This window comes from Squalius cephalus (assembly GCF_949319135.1).
Source record: "Squalius cephalus genome assembly, chromosome: 6".
Classification (NCBI taxonomy): domain Eukaryota; kingdom Metazoa; phylum Chordata; class Actinopteri; order Cypriniformes; family Leuciscidae; genus Squalius; species Squalius cephalus.
The window spans coordinates 48893272-48917876 of NC_137127.1; the positions used below are offsets into that span (position 1 = coordinate 48893272).

The 24605-nt window shown below is 43.5% G+C and overlaps 1 protein-coding gene across 2 annotated transcripts in view; it reads right to left on the minus strand.

Moving 5' to 3' along the window:
• The window catches only part of tspan4a (tetraspanin 4a), a 60230-nt gene that overhangs the window by 6921 nt on the left and 28704 nt on the right, over positions 1 to 24605 (minus strand). For both annotated transcript variants that reach the window (XM_079875134.1, XM_079875133.1), the window contains 2 exons: positions 16159 to 16350; positions 3656 to 3730 (listed from right to left, as the gene is read on the minus strand). In XM_079875134.1, the coding sequence (XP_079731260.1) occupies positions 3656 to 3730; positions 16159 to 16350 (267 nt within the window). The remainder of the gene's footprint in view (positions 1 to 3655; positions 3731 to 16158; positions 16351 to 24605) is intronic.

The following is a 24605-nucleotide window of genomic DNA, read 5'->3' on the forward strand; positions in this document are numbered from 1 at the left end:
CAGCTCGTGCTTCACCCTTCCGCCAGATACAGACAGACACCCCAGAAAAAACAAGTTAGTACTCTCGCCTATAAGAGCGTTAAATTCACAGAATGCAGAGTTTTTAAATTCATACTGTTTTGTTGTTGTTGCCATTTTTGTGTAACATTTATGTGTTTAATAAATGTATATGAGTATTTTGTGCAGTATGTGCATATGCGTGCTGAGTGTTACTCCTGGTACAGTCTGTGAAAACTAATCCTCCATCAAGGAATATAAAGAATGAATATGGACTGGTGGACAGGTTTTTACAATTGGTATTATTATTTTTAAATTGAATACTTAATGTAATGCATGGGGTTATTATTTAATAATTCCATGAATTAGATGTACATTTCAGACATCTTCACTTCTCATTAAAACCTAATAGACTAATTGAGTGAAATCATTCGATTTATTCACAGGGTTTTATACTGTGACATATTTTCAATTAAAATATCGGCAGGTAAATCTGTTTAGTGTTATCAGAATTCATTGTCATCAGTTTGCCTAAAAGAACATTTAGATGTTTTATGCATCATTCATGTGCGGTTATGGTTGGGAGAAGGTTGAATTTTCCTATTATGGCTATTTTAGAACGAAACGCTGAAACACAGGTGTGATCAGAAAGGAAGATCTGGCCTCAGATTCACTGATTTAACTCTGTATCGGTTCAGAGCGGCTTTAGCCTTTATGACTTTCATCTTAGAATTTTGATTTTATTCCCAAAAAATATTACGACTTTATTCTCATTATGCTACCATCCGAAAATAGGTCATAATCTTTCAAACAAAGCAATAAACCAGCAGATGACAAGAGTTTCAGTGATTTCACCACAAGCAAGAGGTGTTCGGCAGAAACGCAATATAATAAAAGTCAGTTCTATAAAAAGAACTATCTTTTCTTAATGATAATAAATTCTCCCACCAAATAATCTACTTTAGTGACTGTAGGTGTTTGTGGCGCTGATCAACACACAGCTGCATATTTTATGTTAGACTCAGAACTACAAGTTTTATTAATATCCAATAAAAACTACTTTATTCAGGCAAAAACCTTTTACAGCACTTAGTATGCAGTAGTGTCGGCACATATGCATATTAAATATGCTTCCTTGACAGAAGCCGTAAACATAAAGACAGAAAACACATATGAAATCTAATTGATCGCAAATAAACATCTTAACTATTCTGAATACATGAAGTTGGGTGAGGAAATGAGTTATAAATGAAGGTTTTGCAGCTTTTACTTCAGAGGATTTGTACTTCCGTCATCAGTCGACCATTCAGACCGTCATCAATTAATTATTCAACGAGGAAACAGGAGAAAGACAGCGATCTATACTGTTAAAACCTGCCAATAAAAGCTGTCCTCAAAGGATTGGGTTAGAATCCTCCAGACAGGATTAGTGTGTAAGCATGAGGAGCGTCATGTGAAACGTAAATGTGCATGAAATGAGCGTTACGAAAGGCTTTCGAACGCCTCCTTCCCTTCTCTTCTATAGCGACTCCATTATTCCCTGAGATCCGACACGGCTGCTGGCTCTATGCCCTTCACACAGCCTTCCTGATAGATGTAATACAGTAATAAATCATAAATAATAAATAGCGGTAGAGAGGAAGAAGCAGAAAGAGGTCAAAGAAGTCATTTCTAATCATCTGAGTGGACCGGAAGAAAAAGTATGTACAGAATAACACAATTTCAGCCTTATATTGCCAGTTTATCAATGTAATCGCTCCCTTTAGACCTGCGGATTCGGCTGATGTGTGTGTTTCAGTCTCTAACTCGAGTGTAAAGAGGACCGTCCACACATACTGAACACACTCACCATTATTATCCAATAAAGCGCATTTATAACCACTAAACCAAACCCTGACTCTAAACCTAAACAGCAAACCTTTTAATACTTAGAATTATGAATTATGAATCATATTTGTTTTTTCACTGAGGCCACGCCCCTGATGTGAGCACCTCCACCCGCTGTTTCTGTGCAAGTAATATTCATAAACACGATAAACCCAAATCTCCAAAACTATCTGTCAAGTTTACATTTTAATTACCGTATCAAATCAGTAATAAAGTCTCATAACAATGATATCATATGTTTCTTTTGTTCAAATCATTAGGCTGGACAAGTAGATATATATATGAAGAGTTCAGATGCAAAAGCAATTTTCTTCTAGAATGATCATTTTTATCAAGCTCGTATGTTTAAGTTCAGTAATTTCACTTAAACTATTAGGTATTACTTGATAAAAATGATCATTCTAGAAGAATATTTCAGATGGCACTTTGAGGCTTTTGCATCTGAACTCTTCATATACACAAACGTGATTTAATATAATTTTCAAATTAGTTCACCCCTGAAGGTCACTGTGTGATTGTTGTTGGTGATGAAGACTCGTGCTATCACTAAATATGCTTTCTTCTAAACATGAATCTCGTGTGTCACAGCCCAAGCTGTTCAATACCACCTGTGGTCTTTGTTGTCATCAAAGTAGCGCCATTGTATCAATTCCTTAAGCTACGATTATTCATTGTCCGTGTTTTAGTTACGGAAAGATCTCACAAACAACACCTCCACATATTGACTAGCACGTAACTCAGTGCATTTGTGTCATTTTGTGCGGATGCAAGTTATATTTTACAACACTGATGAAAAGTGTATTGTTTATTTACATGGTATTTTTGTCATCAGTACGTTGTAATAATTGAATTAGCTTCATGATGCAAATTTTCACCGAAATAACAAAACCGTTGACAGTGAGAAGATTATGACGATGAAGGGTGAGTTAATGGTGTGTTTGCTCTCTCTGTGTTGGAGGAAGAGCAGACTGAATGATGGTTTGACACAGAGCCAGTGTAAATATGCTGCTATCATTGGAAGAGTCTTTGGAAAATGCCCATCATCACACTACGCTGCCATATGTGCTTTGAAGAGAATGGCCAAGAAAACCAATGGCAAACATTCTCTCACAGACAGAGAAAGTGAAGACCGTTTGATAATTTTACACTGAGAAAGAAGTCATCATGTGTCCTTAGATCTAATCCTCTGTAGCTGTTCTTCATTGATCTCATGAGCTTTGTGTGCTCAGCCTTGAGGTCCTGCACTGCTGCAATATTCATTATAATGCATAAATCATATCATTCATATCCATGGCTGTAGATGATACTAACACAATTAACAACTCGCTTGCTTGCACCGCTGTTCCTGAGGGAACTTGCTGAAGGTAAAGACTCTTTTTCAAATATTTCAAATCTGAAAATCAAATTTTAAGATAAAGGTTCCCTCAGACTTTTAACCCTCACTTATAATGTGTGTTTATTTTAGGATAAAGACTGACATTATAAATAATAAACATGATAAAGACATTATGGCACTTACTGCATGGCTACATCAATAAATGCATGGTCATGAAATTTTGATTTGTGTGTAAATTATATTATGATTTGAGAAGAGTGTGGAGTGAAACGAGACTCGTGAAACTGGAAATCACTGAGACAACGTCTTATTATACAGTTTAGTGTCATCATAATTAAATATGTGAGAGCTGAATGCCGCTATTGACCAATCACAATCAGTGAAATAATATGAAATAATAAATAGCGTAAAAAGACAGATCCATTTCGCACGTACCTGATCTTGATATGCGAAGAACAGAATCATGAACAGAATCTCCAACAATAATATCAGGAGCAACAGAATGAAGAACTGTAGACACACAAGCAGAAGAGAGAGCATGTTTATATGGGAGAGTATAGAAATATGACTACTTTTGTAGTTTTACTATCAAAGATATTAGCAACTTGTTGTGGTCGTGTCTAGGCGCAGGTCCACCATCTGATCTGGACCCGGCCCGGATGTTATGTTATGGTTAATCCTAACCATAACTTGATTACATTTTTGAATCACTCTTTACTCCACTACATTTGCGATGAGTAATGCAGTTACTGTTACATTTTGCATGGCACCTACTTTTTCTGCAGCAGTTTATTTCTTCTACAACAGAAGTGATATCGCCACCTACAGGGCATTGAGTGAACTAAGTCTTGTGCATTTTGCCCAAACTTGTCAACAATACTGCTTTACACGAATGTGAGTGCATTAGCAGGCAGTTGCTGAATCACAGGCATGTCCTGAGATGAGGACATGATGAGGCCGAAAGCAGCACGTCCAGTTCAAGCAGGGTTTGACTGTTTCAGTTTACTGAAAGGTGCAACAGGTGTTTTTTTTGTTATGCTGGTTGAAAGTCTCCTTATATCCTGATAGCAATCACTATGTTAAGTGGTCTAAATGTATTTTTATAATTATATATCATCTGTGGAAAGCATAGGACCATAAAATGATTGTTCAATCATTGTATTCGGTCCGAATGAAACGATAGCATGTGTTCCCTCAGTCAGCGTGTGTTTGCGTATACACTACTGCGCAGTATGTTCGTTATTGTAGGACTGTTACTGTTTCTCACCGGTGAATGACACATGATGTAATCCAATAACGTTCTGTGCTCGTTCATGTGTTTGAGAAGATGTGGCTTTAGAGGAGGCGTGGCCTTGGCCTCGGATGAGGTGTGGCTTTGAAGGGGGTGTGGCTTTGGAGGAGGTGTGGCTTTGGAGGAGGTGTGCATTGGAGGAGGCGTGGCCTTGGAGGAGGCATGGCCTTGGCCTCGGATGAGGTGTAGCTTTGGAGGGGGTGTGGCTTTGGAGGAGGTGTGGCTTTGGAGTGGGTGTGGCTTTGGAGGAGGTGTGGCTTTGGAGGAGGTGTGGCTTTGGAGGAGGCATGGCCTTGGCCTTGGATGAGGTGTGGCTTTGGAGGAGGTGTGGCTTTGGAGGAGGTGTGGCTTTGGAGGAGGCATGGCCTTGGCCTCGGATGAGGTGTGGCTTTGGAGGGGGTGTGGCTTTGGAGGAGGCATGGCCTTGGCCTCAGATGAGGTGTGGCTTTGGAGGGGGTGTGGCTTTGGAGTGGGTGTGGCTTTGGAGGAGGTGTGGCTTTGGAGTGGGTGTGGCTTTGGAGGAGGTGTGGCTTTGGAGTGGGTGTGGCTTTGGAGGAGGTGTGGCTTTGGAGTGGGTGTGGCTTTGGAGGAGGTGTGGCTTTGGAGTGGGTGTGGCTTTGGAGGAGGTGTGGCTTTGGAGGAGGCATGGCCTTGGCCTTGGATGAGGTGTGGCTTTGGAGGAGGTGTGGCTTTGGAGTGGGTGTGGCTTTGGAGGAGGTGTGGCTTTGGAGGAGGTGTGCATTGGAGGAGGCGTGGCCTTGGAGGAGGCATGGCCTTGGCCTCGGATGAGGTGTAGCTTTGGAGGGGGTGTGGCTTTGGAGGAGGTGTGGCTTTGGAGTGGGTGTGGCTTTGGAGGAGGTGTGGCTTTGGAGGAGGTGTGGCTTTGGAGGAGGCATGGCCTTGGCCTCGGATGAGGTGTGGCTTTGGAGGGGGTGTGGCTTTGGAGGAGGCATGGCCTTGGCCTCAGATGAGGTGTGGCTTTGGAGGGGGTGTGGCTTTGGAGGAGGCATGGCCTTGGCCTCGGATGAGGTGTGGCTTTGGAGGGGGTGTGGCTTTGGAGGAGGTGTGGCTTTGGAGTGGGTGTGGCTTTGGAGGAGGTGTGGCTTTGGAGGAGGCATGGCCTTGGCCTTGGATGAGGTGTGGCTTTGGAGGAGGTGTGGCTTTGGAGTGGGTGTGGCTTTGGAGGAGGTGTGGCTTTGGAGTGGGTGTGGCTTTGGAGGAGGTGTGGCTTTGGAGTGGGTGTGGCTTTGGAGGGGCTGTGGCTTTGGAGGAGGCATGGCCTTGGCCTCGGATGAGGTGTGGCTTTGGAGGGGGTGTGGCTTTGGAGTGGGTGTGGCTTTGGAGGAGGTGTGGCTTTGGAGGGGGTGTGGCTTTGGAGGGGGTGTGGCTTTGGAGGAGGCATGGCCTTGGCCTCGGATGAGGTGTGGCTTTGGAGGGGGTGTGGCTTTGGAGGAGGTGTGGCTTTGGAGTGGGTGTGGCTATGGAGGAGGTGTGCATTGGAGGAGGCGTGGCTTTAGGCTTGTTGGACTTCATGCAGCTCTGCGCAGACCGATCGGCGGCTGACTTAAAGCAGTGCATGCCGGTTAGAAATTTTGTCCGACTTGATAAAGCGCCGACACCACGTGACTGTGACGTATGCCATCAAAGTACCGCGAGAGCGATTGGAGAGTAGCCGGAGAACTCAGCCAGCGCAGCTTCTCAAGAGCGGCTGCAGGAGGGCTGATGACGACACAGCTGTTCCACGATTAGCCGGATTCACCTCATGACAACGATCACGTGTGTTTCGTGTTTATTCGAACACCTTTAGTTCCTCTAAAGCTCACAAATCAGTTTTTTATAACAGTAAACACTCTTTTCATGTCGTTGCGATGTTATATTGTGTCATGTTTATCATATTAAAACTGATTAAAAAACGTAGACTCCACTTCATTGATAGTAGCTTATGTTGAACTTTATTCTTGTTCAAACAGACGCTGTATGAAGCAGTACATAAAGTATTGAATGAAAACGTCTCTGAAACATCTGTGTATTATTTGGCAAATATTGCATTTATTTCACTTCAGCTGTGGTAAAGTATGCAAACACCACGTGAGCGGTCACTACGGGAAGCAGAAAGTGTCCGACTTCACGTCTCTGTTTGCAGCTCCTCCCGCCGGCACACGGCTACTCTCGCCGATCGGTTACATCCAGCCGCAGCCGATGTCCAACTCACCTTTTGGCTTTATGGGAGGCGTGGCTTTGGATGAGGCGTGGCTTTGGCTTTATGTGAGGCGTGGCTTTGGCTTTGGAGGAGTGTGGCTTTGGAGGAGGGGTGGCTTTGGCTTTATGGGAGGCGTAGCTTTGGAGGAGGTGTGGCTTTGGCTTTATGGGAGGCGTGGCTTTGGAGGAGGGGTGGCTTTGGCTTTATGGGAGGCGTGGCTTTGGAGGAGGGGTGGCTTTGGCTTTATGGGAGGCGTGGCTTTGGAGGAGGGGTGGCTTTGAAAAGTTGTCAGTTGATTTAAAAAAACTGCACTGAAATATAACAAGCCCAAATTATACTGATAATTAATGGTATTTTGCCAGTATCTTTCTTGACTAACTATTAATAACGTAATTACTCAGAATATTGTATTCAGTGGCTAACATTTGGTGAAATTACCATACACAAAAGCATCTTAATAAAACATCTCTATTATGTCTTGTAAAGATATTTTCTGTGTTTTGTTGCATGGAAACAAAGAAAGAAAGAAAACATTATTCACTGGAAAAGTCCAAAATGTATTTTCTGGTCCAATCTCTTTAACTCTTCCTCATTCTGTGTGAGGGAAATAAAGAAAGCCAGAGACTGTAGCCAAATTCAGAACCGCATACTAGCATTTCTTGCTATTTTTACCATATCTTTCTAAGGCAGGAATGATAAGAGCAGTACAGTAGTGTGCGGTTCTGAACCCGGCTGTAATCACAGGAGTTAAAGACTCACAGGAGAGCCAAGGCCGTCATTAAAATGAGCCCATGACATAAATTGCAGCTTAAGCAGTAAACATCATCATCCCCCATGTGGACATGAGAATATTTTATCATAAATCATCTTCAGGCTGCAAATGCGATAGTCTCTGCAGTGATTGCAGCAATATATATTCACAGACGACACTCACATCGGCACTGAACCGGAAACAGCTAGAGCAAATAAACACCAGCTAAACATTATAATTCAGTGTTTCATTTATCTTTCTAATCAAATACATTTACACACATGTATTTCCAGCAAAACAGGGTCTGCGTGTTTAGATGAGAGATTTTACTTGTATCCACAGCATTTTTCACTTAGCTTGTTTTCTTCAATTGGCTGGTGGAAAAAAATACAGTTTGGGATTTTGCGCTTTATGTATGTGACCCCCAGGGGGCGCACTCAAGCGCACAATATGAATACCTAAGCTAGACTAAGCTAGAAAAACCAAACTGCGCTCCCCCTCAAGCTATCTAGGCAGGTTATGTCCAATGAAGGAACAGAAATGGGACTGATGTAATCAAACATATAACTTATTAAACACTAGACAATATTATACTGGTTGGCAATCAGAGCAAGCAATTGTTCCCCATAGGTAACAGTGGGCGAAATTCTACAATAAAAAAAAAAAGTCGCAGTGAATAAAGTCTCATAGTAGATGAGTTACAGTGTATAAAGTCTCATAATACATAGGCTACAGTGAATAAAGTCGAATAAATAGATACTGTTCACATACACACACTCCAACACTGCAAGAGACACTTCACACCAAATAGGCCGTACACACACTAACACTTCACACTAGTGAACACTGCAGAATAAGCACTGTCCCCACAGGAGATGTTGCACAATGCCCATAGGCCAAATACGGTGATATAGTGATTGCCAAACAAACAGACAAAACAAACAAAAAAAACATTTAGGTTAGCAGGCTAACGCTAGCAGGCCTCCACCCTTGGCCCACCTAGTCCCAGGCCTACACAAAACAGTGGTGGCAGATTTCCACGCACATACATCCCAAGAAAGGAAAAATAAAACCAAATGATTAAACCCAGGAAAAACAGTGGCTAGTTGGATAGACGAAGGAAATCCTCCTGTAATCAAAAGCATAAATGGTTTATAACGCTATGTTTAGTGGCATCGTGGTAATTAAAAAAAAATAATTAAATCTCTGATTGAAAGACTATAACTAAAAAAAAGGGGTTTAACTGAATTTACGTTTTTTAAACCAGTCTAGATGAATTAGAGCTGTATGCACCGTACCAATGAGGTTTAATGGTGTGAATGACTAATAGCTGTGCACATTCCCGCCAGCGTTGCTTCATAGGCAATATCCGGCAGTAAACGATCAGAGCTGTAAGCACTACACGTTACGTCTAAAGGAGAAAGGGGCCAGTAAACTTACGCTGCTGCAAACCCGTGTAGAATCACTACTCGCTATTATGCAAGCAAAGTTTCTGTAGACTCATAACTGCGTGTACCATTTACTGGTCACCATACGCACAGACGCCAGGCCGAGCTACAAACAAACAATGAACCGTATTAGGCGCTTCTCAATGAGAATGAGTTTAGCGTTAAAGACAAATAGGCGTAACCTTCCAAAAAGACACAGCTGATACTCCAAGAGGCTCACTCTTCAACTCACACCGCACTGATGTTCTCCTGTCCATTTAAAGAGACACGTCACCTTTGCCACCTGATCCAAATAATCAGAGCCAATGGGCAGGCCTTCAAGCTACACTTCCCGTCTCAACCATACCCGCTACATTTATTTAAGTGATTTATGTATATATACTGTATATATTACTCTCACAATAGGAATAAATGGATGACTGTGTAAATCCCAGTATAAGGTGATCTGCATATATGAATCATTTGCTGATGGCTCCAAATAATAATAATTCGGGACGGTGGTGTTTAAGGAATAGACGGACCTGAGCCGAGCTCTGCAGGTTCATGTTAACCAGTCATTTTGAAGAAGATTGTGAGATATGCATGTAGTTTGTTTCAGACTCATGCAAAAATGCAGAGAATCCAATTAGCAAGTTGTACTTTTTTTTTTTTTTTTTTTTTTTTACTATTTCAGCAGTATATGGTATTTGAATATCGCTTGACATTAATTTTCCTAATTGAGGAATGAAGTGGATGTGCTATCAGCTGTGATAGGACTGGCAAAAACACAGACTTTTTACTGGATTAAAAAACATACTTTTGAGAAGATAACTGGCCGCCACTCACTGGATTAAACATACAGCGTGAAATGAATGCAGAAGAACGAGTGGAATATCTGCTGCTGACAGAGAAATGAGAATTTTGAGATTGTTAATGATCTGATGAAGGGAAGAGGTTTGAACACGAAGGGCCATAGACCGACCACCATTCTGCTTTGCCCTTCAGGATTTTTAGCATGCATTCATCTGAAATAAAACAATCCAGCTCAGGCCCTGTGAGGTTCTGACGGACCGATATCTGCATCTATCTCGGGACGCTCTGACAGAATGTAGATCTCACTGGCCCCTTGAAACATGTCCTCTAAAACTCTCCGCAGGTCTCTGACTACTTTTTAAAAGTCAAGATACACTAGATTCAGAGAGTAAAACATTTTTTTTTTTGAATTGGGGCTCAGGTCAGGAAGCAGACAGACTGGCTAAACCGACCAACAAGCCGTCTCACGTCACCAAGGTCAGGTAAATCCCATCACAAGAATCTTCAAGTTTCTTATAATACTAATGCGTCACAAAGTTGGGGGACGAAGATTGGAGGTTATAAACATGCCACACATATGATTTTGGTTAACCATATGCAAGTCTGAAACATTAACCCAAGAGAGTTTAAAAGGGAGAATGAATTCATAGACCAAACCACATAAAAGGAAAATCATGAGATGGGAAAATTAGATACATGTTTATATATTTCTCAAGTGGTTATATATAGAATATATAGGATTAACAGGGTTTATTTCTCCTTCTTAGCAAGAATTAAGTGAGAATCACAACTCTCTGGAAATTCCTTTTGGGGTCGTAAAACTCTTATCAGTCTCATAGTGTCCTGTAACAGGACTCCGGGTTCTGCCAGTGTGTTCGCCTCATTTGGGATGTTAGTTTTGGGGGAAGTTTCATAGACTTTTGTTGGGAGAGTGAGTTTGCTGGATTATTCATTAAATATAATGAATAATTTGTGTGTGTCTGATTGGTCCAGATGTTACAGCTGATATTAAAAATTGGATGACTAGTAATTTCCTACTACTTAATTCTGAAAAAACAGAGATTCTAATTATTGGACAAAAAACGTCCTCACGTAATAATCTAGAATACTGTCTAACACTTGATGGCTGCTCTGTCAAGTCTTCGTCGTCGGTTAGGAACCTGGGTGTGTGTGTGTGTGTGTGTGTGTGTGTGTGTGTGTGTGTGTGTGTGAGTGTGTGTGTGTGTGTGGGTGTGCTCTTTGATACCCAATCTTTCATTTGAAAGTCACGTGTCTAGTATGTGTAAAACCGCATTTTTCCATCTTAAAAATATATCTAAATTACGTCATATGCTCTCATTGACAAATGCGGAACAATTAGTTCATGCGTTCATGAGCTCAAGGCTAGATTACTGTAGTGCTCTACTGGGTGGTTGCCCCGCACGCTTAATAAACAAACTACAGCTAGTTCAAAACGCAGCAGCTCGAGTTCTTACCAGAACCAGGAAGTATGACCATATTAGCCCGGTTCTGTCAACACTGCACTGGCTCCCTATTAAACATCGCATCAATTTTAAAATATTGCTGATCACTTACAAAGCACTAAATGGTTTAGCTCCGCAGTGCTTGAGCGAGCTCTTAACGCATTATAGTCCTTCACGTCTTCTGCGATCTCAAAATTCCGGCCAGTTGATAATACCTAGAATATCTAAATCGACTGCTGGCGGTAGATCCTTCTCCTGTTTAGCACCAAAACTCTGGAACAGTCTTCCTAACATTGTCCGGGAAGCAGACACACTCTGTCAGTTCAAAGCTAGACTAAAGACACATCTCTTTGACCTGGCATATACATAACACATTATAGACTTCTATAATTCAATGTTAGGCTGCATAGATTAGATCAGACAGAACCGGGAACACTTCCCATAAATCCTGATGTACTCATTACATCATAAGAAGAATGGCATCTACGCTAATATTAGTCTCTCTGTTTATCCCGAGTCCTGAAGTGTCACTAGTCTCTCCCCTGTGAAGACAAAATAAAAGCGTTAATAATAAAGCGTTGTCGAGATAATTCTGGTTTGCGTGGCTACGTGGAAGCGATAAAATTCTGTATTATAAATTTTAAGGCCAGACAAGTAGTATGTTGAGGGTTGATTTGTAGGGAAGGACTACACGCCTGCGCACATATATTCAAACACGCATCCCTATAGAATGAACTCTCAATACGCATCTGCACGCCATCGTTTATAAGGAAAGACAAGTACTTTGTTTAGGCTTGGCTTGTAGGGAATTCCAAACCTGCGTATTTTCAAACACACATAACTATAGAACCCATTCTAAATGCGCATGTGAACGCCATCAGCGTTTCTCACAGGTTCGCGTTTAAAGTCTGTGTAGAGGGAATGGTGTCGTCTTAGCGGCCCCTAATTTAATAACAAATGATCGTTGCGACGGAAGCAAATCAATCAAAACTAACTTTAGATGGAAAATAACTTAACTCTGCTATAAAGCCAAAACAATCTCTGTTACCTTAAATTATACGCTTATCTCTGTGAAGCTGCTTTGAAACAATCTACGTTGTTAAAAGCGCTATATAAATGAAGATGACTTGACTTGACTTGACTTGACTTGACATCGGCATTCTCACAGGTTCGCATTTTTAAAGTTTGCGCAGAGAGAATTTAAGAGTTCTAAGTTAATAACTAATGATCGTTGCACCGGAAGTGGATCAATCAAAACTAACTTTAGCTGGACAATAATTTTATTCTAGAGCTGCTATAAAGCCAAAACAATATCTGTTACTTAAATTTCCTATTATCAATGTAAAGCCACTTTGGAACAATCTACATTGTTAAAAGCGCTATATAAATGAAGAAACAGTTTTAAAATGGCTTCTCCCTATGGAACAAATGGTGTAAACCAGGGCTTTTAAAAGCATTCCTGGAGCCTGTGGACGTCTTTCTTATCGGACGCACCCAGCTCAGCTCAGCTTATGGAGTCCATTCTGTGTCACCGATGTACTCCTTACATCATAAGAAGAATGGCATCTACGCAAATAGTAGTCTCTCTGTTTATCCCCTGTAGTCAGCTGGATCCGGGCCGTGTCCAGATCAGATAGAGGACCTGAGCCTAGACACGGCCACAAGGCATGATGTAGTCAGCTGGATCCGGGCCGTATCCAGATCAGATGGAGGACCTGAGCCTAGACACGGCCACAAGGCATGATGTAGTCAGCTGGATCCGGGCCGTATCCAGATCAGATGGAGGACCTGCGTCTAGACACGACCACAACGCATGATGCAGTCAGCCGGATCCGAGCCGTATCCAAATCAGATGGAGGACCTGCGTCTAGACACGACCACAACGCATGATGCAGTCAGCCGGATCCGGGCCGTATCCAGATCAGATGGAGGACCTGCGTCTAGACACGACCACAACGCATGATGCAGTCAGCCGGATCCGGGCCGTATCCAGATCAGATGGAGGACCTGCGTCTAGACACGACCACAACGCATGATGTAGTCAGCCGGATCCGAGCCATATCCAGATCAGATGGAGGACCTGCGTCTAGACACGACCACAACGCATGATGTAGTCAGCTGGATCCGGGCCGTATCCAAATCAGATGGAGGACCTGCGTCTAGACACGACCACAACGCATGATGTAGTCAGCCGGATCCGAGCCATATCCAGATCAGATGGAGGACCTGCGTCTAGACACGACCACAACGCATGATGCAGTCAGCCGGATCCGAGCCATATCCAGATCAGATGGAGGACCTGCGTCTAGACACGACCACAACGCATGATGTAGTCAGCCGGATCCGAGCCGTATCCAAATCAGATGGAGGACCTGCGTCTAGACACGACCACAACGCATGATGTAGTCAGCCGGATCCGAGCCATATCCAGATCAGATGGAGGACCTGCGTCTAGACACGACCACAACGCATGATGCAGTCAGCCGGATCCGAGCCGTATCCAAATCAGATGGAGGACCTGCGTCTAGACACGACCACAACGCATGATGTAGTCAGCTGGATCCGGGCCGTATCCAGATCAGATGGAGGACCTGCGCCTAGACACGACCACAACGCATGATATAGTCAGCCGGATCCGGGCCGTATCCAGATCAGATGGAGGACCTGCGCCTAGACACGACCACAACTCATGATGTAGTCAGCCGGATCCGAGCCGTATCCAGATCAGATGGAGGACCTGCGCCTAGACACGACCACAACTCATGATGTGGTCAGCCGGATCCGGGCCATATCCAGATCAGATGGAGGACCTGCGCCTAGACACGACCACAACACATGATGTAGTCAGCCGGATCAAGGCCGTATCCAGATCAGATGGAGGACCTGAGCCTAGACACGACCACAAAGCATGATGTAGTCAGCCGGATCCGGGCCGTATCCAGATCAGATGCAGGACCTGTGCCTAGACACAACCACAAAGCATGATGTAGTCAGCCGGATCCGGGCCGTGTCCAGATCAGATGGAGGACCTGCGCCTAGACACGACCACAACTCATGATGTGGTCAGCCGGATCCGGGCCATATCCAGATCAGATGGAGGACCTGCGCCTAGACACGACCACAACGCATGATGTAGTCAGCCGGATCCAGGCCGTATCCAGATCAGATGGTGGACCTGAGCCTAGACACAACCACAAAGCATGATGTAGTCAGCCGGATCCGGGCCGTATCCAGATCAGATGCAGGACCTGTGCCTAGACACAACCACAAAGCATGATGTAGTCAGCCGGATCCGGGCCGTATCCAGATCAGATGGAGGACCTGCGCCTAGACACGACCACAACGCATGATGTAGTCAGCCGGATCCGGGCCGTATCCAGATCAGATGGAGGACCTGCGCCTAGACACGACCACAACGCATGATGTAGTCAGCCGGATCCGGGCCGTATCCAGATCAGATGGTGGACCTGCATCTAGACACGACCACAAAGCATGATGTAGTCAGCCGGATCCAGGCCGTATCCAGATCAGATGGTGGACCTGAGCCTAGACACGACCACAAAGCATGATGTAGTCAGCCGGATCCAGGCCGTATCCAGATCAGATGGTGGACCTGAGCCTAGACACGACCACAAAGCATGATGTAGTCAGCCGGATCCAGGCCGTATCCAGATCAGATGGTGGACCTGAGCCTAGACACGACCACAAAGCATGATGTAGTCAGCCGGATCCGGGCCGTATCCAGATCAGATGGAGGACCTGCGCCTAGACACGACCACAACGCATGATGTAGTCAGCCGGATCCAGGCCGTATCCAGATCAGATGGTGGACCTGCGCCTAGACACGACCACAACGCATGATGTAGTCAGCCGGATCCAGGCCGTATCCAGATCAGATGGAGGACCTGCGCCTAGACACGACCACAACGCATGATGTAGTCAGCCGGATCCAGGCCGTATCCAGATCAGATGGAGGACCTGCGCCTAGACACGACCACAACGCATGATGTAGTCAGCCGGATCCAGGCCGTATCCAGATCAGATGGTGGACCTGAGCCTAGACACGACCACAACACATGATGTAGTCAGCCGGATGCGGGCCGTATCCAGATCAGATGGAGGACCTGCGCCTAGACACGACCACAACGCATGATGTAGTCAGCCGGATCCAGGCCGTATCCAGATCAGATGGTGGACCTGAGCCTAGACACGACCACAACACATGATGTAGTCAGCCGGATCCAGATCAGATGCAGGACCTGCGCCTAGACACGACCACAAAGCATGATGTAGTCAGCCGGATCCAGGCCGTATCCAGATCAGATGGTGGACCTGAGCCTAGACACGAACACAACTCATGATGTAGTCAGCCGGATCCAGGCCGTATCCAGATCAGATGGTGGACCTGAGCCTAGACACGACCACAAGGCATGAAGTAGTCAGCCGGATCCGGGCCGTATCCAGATCAAAAACCACCTTTATCTTTGTTGCATTATTTGATGACAGTCGCAGGAACCTAAACTCCATCAGTGACAGAATGGAGAGAAAACCTTGGAAGAAACCAGGCTCAGTCGGTCAGTTCTCCTCTGGCCAACGAACAAACAGTGTATGATTATGATGTTTCTCCAGACAGATATGGAGCTGTTGCTTGACTTCTGCTCCTCATGTTCACCTGTTCTTCGGAGGAGTGGAAATGGCGCTAATTACCTTTCCTGCCTTTCACCTGCGGCTGATCATCTGGATTCCTGCTAGTGTCTCTATATCTACTCGATGTCCATTATTGCCACTCTGATTCAAGAGCCATATATTATCATTTGAGCAGAAAGCCACATTTATGTGAGACAAACTCATGTCACTTCAAGAAGAAATGCTATTGTTACACGTCTTTTATTCTAAAACTTGCTAATTGACTATGTGATTATTTCATAATAGAGCCCCCGCACATGTCCTGTTGGATGTTTTGTTTTACATGCTAGTGTACTGGTTCACTCACGCTCAGGAGTAACGGACGATTCTCTTTGACCGCACCCACACACCCCAGACAGCCAATCACCATGATGATACTTCCCGCAGCGATGAGCAGATTAGCGGCCGAGAGCGACGGAAGGGAGGATGAGAGGGTGGCGAAGCTTCCCTGGGTGATGGAAAGCCAAACTCCCACTCCGAGAATCCCACAGCCGCCCAGCTGAGAGAGAGAGAGAGAGAGAGAGAGAGAGAGGGGGAAAGGGGAGAGAGAGAGAGAGAGAGAGAGAGAGAGAGAGAGAGAGAGAGAGAGAGAGAGAGAGAGAGATAGAGAGAGAGAGAGAGGGAGAACGAGAGAGAGAGAGAGAGAGAGAGAGAGAGAGAGAATGTAGAATTTGAATTTGAGAGAGAGAGAGAGAGAGGGAGAGAGAGAGAGAGAGAGAGAGAGAGAGAGAGAGAGAGAGAGAGAGCGAGGGGGAAAGAGCAAGAGAGAGAGAGAGAGGGAGAGAGAGAGAGATAGAGAGAGAGAGGGAGAACGAGAGAGAGAGAGAGAGAGAGAGAGAGAGAATGTAGAATTTGAATTTGAGAGAGAGAGAGGGAGAGAGAGAGAGAGAGAGAGAGAGAGAGAGAGAGAGAGAGAGAGAGAGAGAGAGAGAGAGAGAGAGAATGTAAAACAACACTGAGCTGATGGAAAAGTGCACAGACAAAACTACATTTGATGTACAACTGGCATAAATTTATTTTAGTGTCACTAATCTTAAAAAGTATTTCAATGGATCGTGTCACATGATTAAAGAGGGCCTGTTCTGTCTCCACATGTGAGACACAGATGTGCATGTGTGTCTAAAACAGCTCCAGCTCATTATAATGCAGTCTGCCAGTCTCTCAAGGCTAAACTCACAGCCAAGAGAATGCAACATAATGTCTGTTATCAAAAGGCTCTGTTTAGAGATTGCCTTTCGGAAATATTTCAGTCTTTTAAGATGCCTAGTTCATCCTCACTCAAACACAAGCTATTGATTCACCCAAAACAAAAAATCTAATTATTCCCAAATCAAAAATGAGTTTAAACTAAAAGGGATTCAACTGTCTCATGCATCTGTCTTTTTCATTAACATTAAAAGGTATTTGATGAGATGTTGGTGAATTAAACACTGATCATCGTTTCTGAACTCACGACTCATGATTCATGGGTTAAATCACAGTTAGTGATCAAGCCACTAGAATGTGTGGCAAAACATCTTCAATAAATAAAGCATGAATAACAGGTCCCAGAAAACAAACGTATAACAACATGCTACAATAACCTTGATGACTGAAATCTATTATGACCATGACTTCACAATCGTTGAACTGAAGACACCGTGAAACAAAGTAAGCAGTTTTCAAAGAAACATGTTTGAGGAACTTAATAAAACAGAATGACCCAAAAATACAGCAAGGGTAGTTTCTGGACTTTGACCATTTTCTTCAAGTCATTTTATATCATTAGAAATGAAAATGAAATGTGCTTGATCTCATTTGATAATTTCTATTTATTTGGACTTTGATGACCAGGAAGCAAAAGATCAGATCAGAATGAACAGCTTCACGATCGGAAACACTCGAACATCGAAAGCTATTTTGATCGGATGAGCCACAACTGAAGTCCTCTGTTTCTGTCTCACATGTAAATAATGTGGAGCTGTACTGTAATATATCTCCAGCATATAGTGGCAGAGCAACACCTCCACCGCTCGACTCAGCTCTGCTGTGGTGGTTTGACGTCAGAGAATCACATTGAGAAACAGTGTGTCCTGATGATGGAGAAGCCGTGAGCTCCTGGATCTGTGCTTCATCTCTCCTCTCCAGCTCCTGCTGCTCACACACCTGCTCTCCTGGCTCTCTCTTCCTCTCTCTTCTTTCATGCAGTTCACACACACTCATGCCTGTTAGCAGACAGTGCAGCTCATTGTGTCATGATTAGCGGCCGCTAACTCGTTTATGCAGGTGTGAAGCGTGTTTGTCTTGCTGATGTGGGTCAGCTGGTTCCCCGGGGTAAGATGCGCCGCACAATCCTGCCGGCTGCAGTATTTATAGGGAAGCGTAAAGTGCTGTTAGCGAACGGGTCTGATGTGCTGGAGGACACACACGCCTGGCTCTTGCTTCTGCGTGAGATAGAGAGAGTATCTGTCCTGATCTACAGTTTAGAGGGAGGTTTGGAAAAGTCCATTCTAAACCCATAAACCCATAAACACAGTCACGTGATTTTGATTTTGAACACATTAATTTTTGATACGACATAAACATGAAACGTTTAGTTATGCACACACACGCACGCACACACACACACACACGCACGCACGCACACACGCATACACACACACACACATGCACGCACACACGCACGCACACACACACGCATGCACACACACACACACACGCACGCACACACGCACACACAAACGCACGCACACACGCATATACACACACACACACACACACACACACACACACACACACACATACACACACACACACACACATACATACACACACACAAACACTCTAACACACACAAAAATATTGGGTAAACTAGAGCATTTTTTCTAGTGTGTTTTTTTTTTAATGAGCTTCTCTCATTGACTGAACTATATTTATATTCCACGTTTCTCTCGACGCTCCACCATCTTGGAGGGATTTTTTCACTGAGTTTGTTGCAATGCAGTGTGGGATTTACTTCTCTGCAAAGAATATATGGGATGCTGCCTTGGAATTTGGCCAAAAAAGGCATCTTTTAATTCTTCCAGTCTGAATGCCTGAACACACGGCCTACACTGGAGCTCAGCAACACTAAACCACAGTAAAACACCGCACTAGGCTTTTCATGTGTCTTGATTTCTCTGCAACATGCGTCTTTACTCAGCCGAGATAAAGCCTGTGTTCTGATGCTCAGGGACTGAAGTGAAGCCATCAACACTGTTATACTGCACACACACACTGATCCGCTTATCATCAGAAGTATGTCAGGTTTCTGTGTCATGCTTGGCGGTCAGTGTATTCTGGAGCATTTACTGAAGATGTTTTATCTCTAACGGCTTCATCAGTGCGAACTGTTCACGGTTTACTCTGCTGTTATCAGCTGATGCTGCTGTCGGCTGATCCAGAAGCTCAGTCTCAGAGTCTCAGAGTTGCAGAGGGTTGGGCAGCGATTCTTCCATTCGAAATCTTTGAAAAGAAGGGTTGTAATGCAGGGTTTAAAGTCTTTGCTAGGATTTGAGTCTATTTTCTTGCCATGTTTCTAGGGATTTCTGCTCAGTTGACTTCAAGTGGAGGACCATTTATGTAAACAGCTTTTCCAAAGCGAAGAAAATCACAGAGCATCCAAAATCCTGTTGGTTATCAGGCAGCTTCATATATGTGTGTGTGTATATATGTAGATTTATTTATTACAGCCATCTTTGATCATATTGACTGTGGCGAGCAGGACGAGTGTGATTACGGTGGCGTGACTGATAATGAGCGACTCGGTCTCGTGTCTCTCACGGAGGAGCGACGACAGTGGAGATCGAGAGACACCAGGCCTGGGTTTCATTTGATGTTTTATTTGATGTGACAGCAGTCGTCCGTGAGTGGCTGCTGCCTTTTACTTTCGTTTTGTATTTGTTATTTTTGGTATTAAAATGTGTTGAATGTTCGCCATTCCTGCCTCCTTCCCATAATAACGAACTTTGCTACATTTACCAAGGGGGAAAATGATTCTGACCAGCACTGTATATATATAGAACAGCAGCCTTCAAGCCTTTTCAGGCAAAGACCCCTTGGTTCACATACTTTGTTGACATGCTAACATTACAAATCCATTAAAATAATCATTATTCGTGCATATATGTGTAAGTACATGAACTGCTCTCACGAAAAGACTGAATTTTTTTGATTTAAGCTGCAAAACAAAAATAAATGTGTGTTTGATTCATCAGTCCTAGAGATGTTAATGGACCCGAGCGCACACAAGATCAGTGTTAACGTTTAAGATGCCATGACCATATTTAATGTGTGTTGAAGGATGTTTATATGTAAATTAAATCTACTCGTCAATATAAAGCAATGTCTCTTCAGAAAACTTGGATTAAATCACTAGATTCTTATGGATTACAAGGAACATTTTGAAGTGTGAAAGATTTGGTGGATTGGAGGGACAGAAGTTAAAATATCTTCGTATGTGTTTCGAAGATGAACAAAAGTCCAATGGGTTTGGAACGACATAAAGGCGAGTAAATGACGAGTACTAAAATCTTTTTAGTAGATTTTGATTTATCATTAGATGCAGAAAAAGCATTTGACTGGAAGGTTGAATGGAATTATCTTTTTAACTTGCTTAATTGTTTAGGACTTAGAGAGAATTATTGTGAATGTGTAAGAATCCCATGAAGTGCTGAATAATAATACGGTTGTCAAAACCATGTATTGCTTCTAGCGGATGTAGGCTGGCATCTTCTGCTTCTCATATTAGCCATCAAACCATTTCCAGTTGCTGTCAGAAGGCATAACAGTTGCTGGTATTGAACAGACATGTTTTATTACTTGTGCTCATAAACAATACTCAGATGAGCTGTAGGCCTATAGTAGCGCTGCTGGGAAATACTCCAATGAAAACCAGTTGCCATGGCAATAATGACAGCGGCAGCCTTTTTAAAGACAGATGTAAGATTCTGTATTTTTTGGGCCAAACACCAGGCATTATCACTATATTTAGATTGCAGAATGAGCCTCCACTGTCTCAGCGTTGTGGTTTTGTTCTTCTTTTGTATTTTTCCCTTTTCTTTGCTTTTCATTTTCTCCAACACCTTAAAAGCATGTATTATGGCTCATTGTATGACTATTTCATATTATCTATGATCTATGATTCAGCCTTTTAAGTGGTCAGCTTGTGACATTTTTCTCAGTATTTAGACTTTCAGTATTTTAATATTTTAATTCCAATAAAGTTTGCCAAAGTGATTAGTTGCTGTTGGATTTTCAACACGTCACACGGCTCCACATCGGGCGACGTCTCTGCTGATAGATTAGTAGTGTAGTTGAACAGAACACACCAATGTTCTTTTTTTGAGTATTTTATGAGTATTTTTACAATGCTAACATTTGTGTAATGACATTACATTTGTCCTGTTTACTTTAGTATTATAACACTAATTGCCCTTTATATTGCATTTAGGGTGTAGACAGACGTATTGTTAGACAGTTAGGTATAATTACACACAGTGGGGGAAAATTAGCACGTCTGTTTAAGCATAATTATGGTTTTAGAGGTAAACAGCTTTGCTTTGGGCTAACTGACCACAGTTAGAACATGTTAGCATTCATCACCACAACACAGTAACACAAATGTGTGTTTGTCATACTAAAAAAAGAATTGAGTGTTGAGCATTTTCTGTTGTACTTGTTTGAGTGTGTGTGTGTCTGTGTGAGTGTGTTTGAGTGTATGTGAGTGTATGTGTGAGTGTGTGTGTGAGTGTGTTTGAGTGTGTGTGCACGCATGTGTGTGCGTTCTTATATGTATGGTTTATGAGGACACAAATGTGTATAATGTAGGGGGTGTAACGATTCGTTTTAACAACGATTCGATTCGTATCGCGATTCGTGGTTGTCGATACGATTCAAGGACGATATTGGTTCACTTAGAACGATACGATCCGAAACGATTCAGTGACTTGAAATCGATTCAGTGACTTTTTAGCCAAAAATTCTTGTAAGGGAATCAGGTATCAATTAATTATGGATATAAACAAACAAGTAAACAAAAATTAATGTCAAATGCATTCACATTTTATAAAGTTGAATAGTTGAATTCACATTGAATAAAGTAGGACTGCACGATTATGACAAAAATCATAATTGTCGATTATTCCCTTGAAATTGTAATTGTGATTATTAATTATGATTATCTCAACACTGAATGATGTTTTGAATAGTTTGGCCATGGGACCCACATCTCCCCATGGTCATCAAGCTGAGACCCACCTTTTTAGGAATTATATAGGCCTATTATAATACATTTGTTTACACAAAAATTGTTGACACACAAGTTCTGTCCCCCTTTACTTAACATACAAAAAAAATTGTAAGAATATGACAGATACTGATAAACAGTAGGCACTGCGAGGTTAAGCTATTAAATAGCAGTCCCAAACTAGTTTTTGTTAATACAATCTTGGTATGAGCCTCCACAGTCATATACAAATATACAAAATAACCAGTAAGTGGCATTTTGTTATGGAAACAAACAACAGTTAGCCTACCATGATGACACACAATACTTAGAAGAACTGGTAAAGAAACATGGAAACTGCTCCTGATAAATAGCAACACACATGACGTACCAATAACGTAATTTATTGGTATTTTACTTTTATTTCTTAACTTACTAATTTACGACGTTGCATGCTCGTATTTCTTTTGCGCTTTAGTGAAGTGATACAGCGCGCGCCGGCGCATTTGCGTGTGCAACTGAAGAGTGCGCGATAATGCAGTATAGCGGCTGAGAGGACAGGAGAGTCCGTGTGTCTGAGGTGAGAGGCTTCGCGCTGCTTGTTGTCTTCGCGCCGCTTGTTGTCTTCGCGCCGCTTGTTGTCTTCGCGCTGCTTGTTGTCTTCGCGCTGCTTGTTGTCTTCGCGCTGCTTGTTGTCTTCGCGCTGCTTGTTGTCTTCGCGCTGCTTGATCGATGATCAATGTAGTTGGATCATAGGAATATAAATCGATACATCGATGTAGTTGATAAATCGTTACACCCTTAGTATAATGACATGGGTATTACAATGTAATAGATTATATTGTAATAGATTACAGAAATTACATTGGCATTATGTTGGCATTAGTGGAATTGTATTAGCATGGTTTAAATCATACTTATCTGACCGTTATCAGTTTGTAGCAGTAAATGAAGAGATGTCTCATCGATCACAAGTTCAGTATGGCGTACCACAAGGCTCAGTACTAGGACCGCTGCTGTTCACTCTGTACATGAAAATGACCAATTCCCAATATTAACGGAAAGCATAATTGAGATAAAAAATTGGATGACTAGTAATTTCTGTCACAGTTCTGTTCGGATGCTGTTTGGATCTTAATTTAATTTTCATGGACTTTTGGTTTGTTATTTTCAGTCACATGTGTTTCCTTTGTTCAAGTTTCCCGCCACTTATCAGTTGTCATGATGTTTCATTTGATCTGCACTGGTGTTTTTCATTTCCCTCATTTATCATGTATTTAAGTTGCAGTCTTTTCAGTTCTCAGCTGTCAGGTATTGTTTGTGATTGACACAACTGTCTCACATTTGGCTATCTACTCTGAGTTATTTAATAAACCTTGTTTTATTTTTTTAATCATCATCGTCTTCCTTGAAGTTACGTGACAAAATAGTAGACTGCAAAATTCGTCATCCTATCCCGAGGAGGGCTTCCTCTTATTGTCTTTGCCCTTCATATCTGTCAGCTTTCTGTAAAGACAGCCGTTAAAGTTTCTCTTCTGGGTAGGGGCGAACTCCGACTATCCTGTAGACTTCCCAGACAGTACAGGACTGGATTGGAAGGAGGCCATCATCCGGTGTCCAGATAGATCTACCCCCGACCCGACCCAGAGCCAGAGCCCAGCGCACCACCACCCCTAACTATGGAGACGACGCCAGAGCCCCCGCAGACGCCTAATAATGCCCTGGAGCCAAAGCCCCAACGTAAGTCTCACCAGGGGTGTGAGCCGGCAAACATCGTCCCGGTAGGAGTCCTGGTGGAGCTCGACACAGAGGACAGGCTGATCAATTGGGACTCTGAAGCAGTGCTTCCCAGCCTGAACTTTCATCACCAGAACCATCCAGAACTATCATCACCACTGGTTCTAGCCAGTGGTGAAACAGTATCATCGCCCAGCAAAGACATGGAATTATCAGTGATCCCAGCCAGCCTCCCTCTCCCACCTCCACTGCAGATCTTAGCCAGTCCTTCAGCTGGTTTCCTGAAGCCCTTCGCCTTCATCTGCGACGCCTTGCAGCGTTGTCAAGCATCAGGCCATGGACTCACCAGCTTTGCCTAAGCGTGAGGATCCCTCGGCCCGTCGACCAGTCGGCTCCTCCCACCCTCGGCTCCACCTGAGATCATCGGCCTTGGGTTCCATGCTTACAAGGCATCCGCAGCGCTCCAGCTCTCCACCCCTCCGGCTCCAGTGGGCTCCACCCTCCCTCCGGCTCCACTTGGGTCCTCGGTCGCATCGGCTCCGTCTCAGTCCTCGAATGCTCCGGTTACACATCGGATGATAGTCGCCGCAGGATGATTATCTGCCTTGGTCTCCAGTGCCAGCTGCGGCTCTCAAGTCCATCAGTTCTCCATCTGCGCCCTGGGATCCCCTAACATCGGCTCTGTCTCCCTCGGTCGTCCCGTGGATGTCGTCGGCCATGTCAATACCTTGGCTCCTCCCTCCATCGACTCCGCCGTGGGTTATCGTCATGGC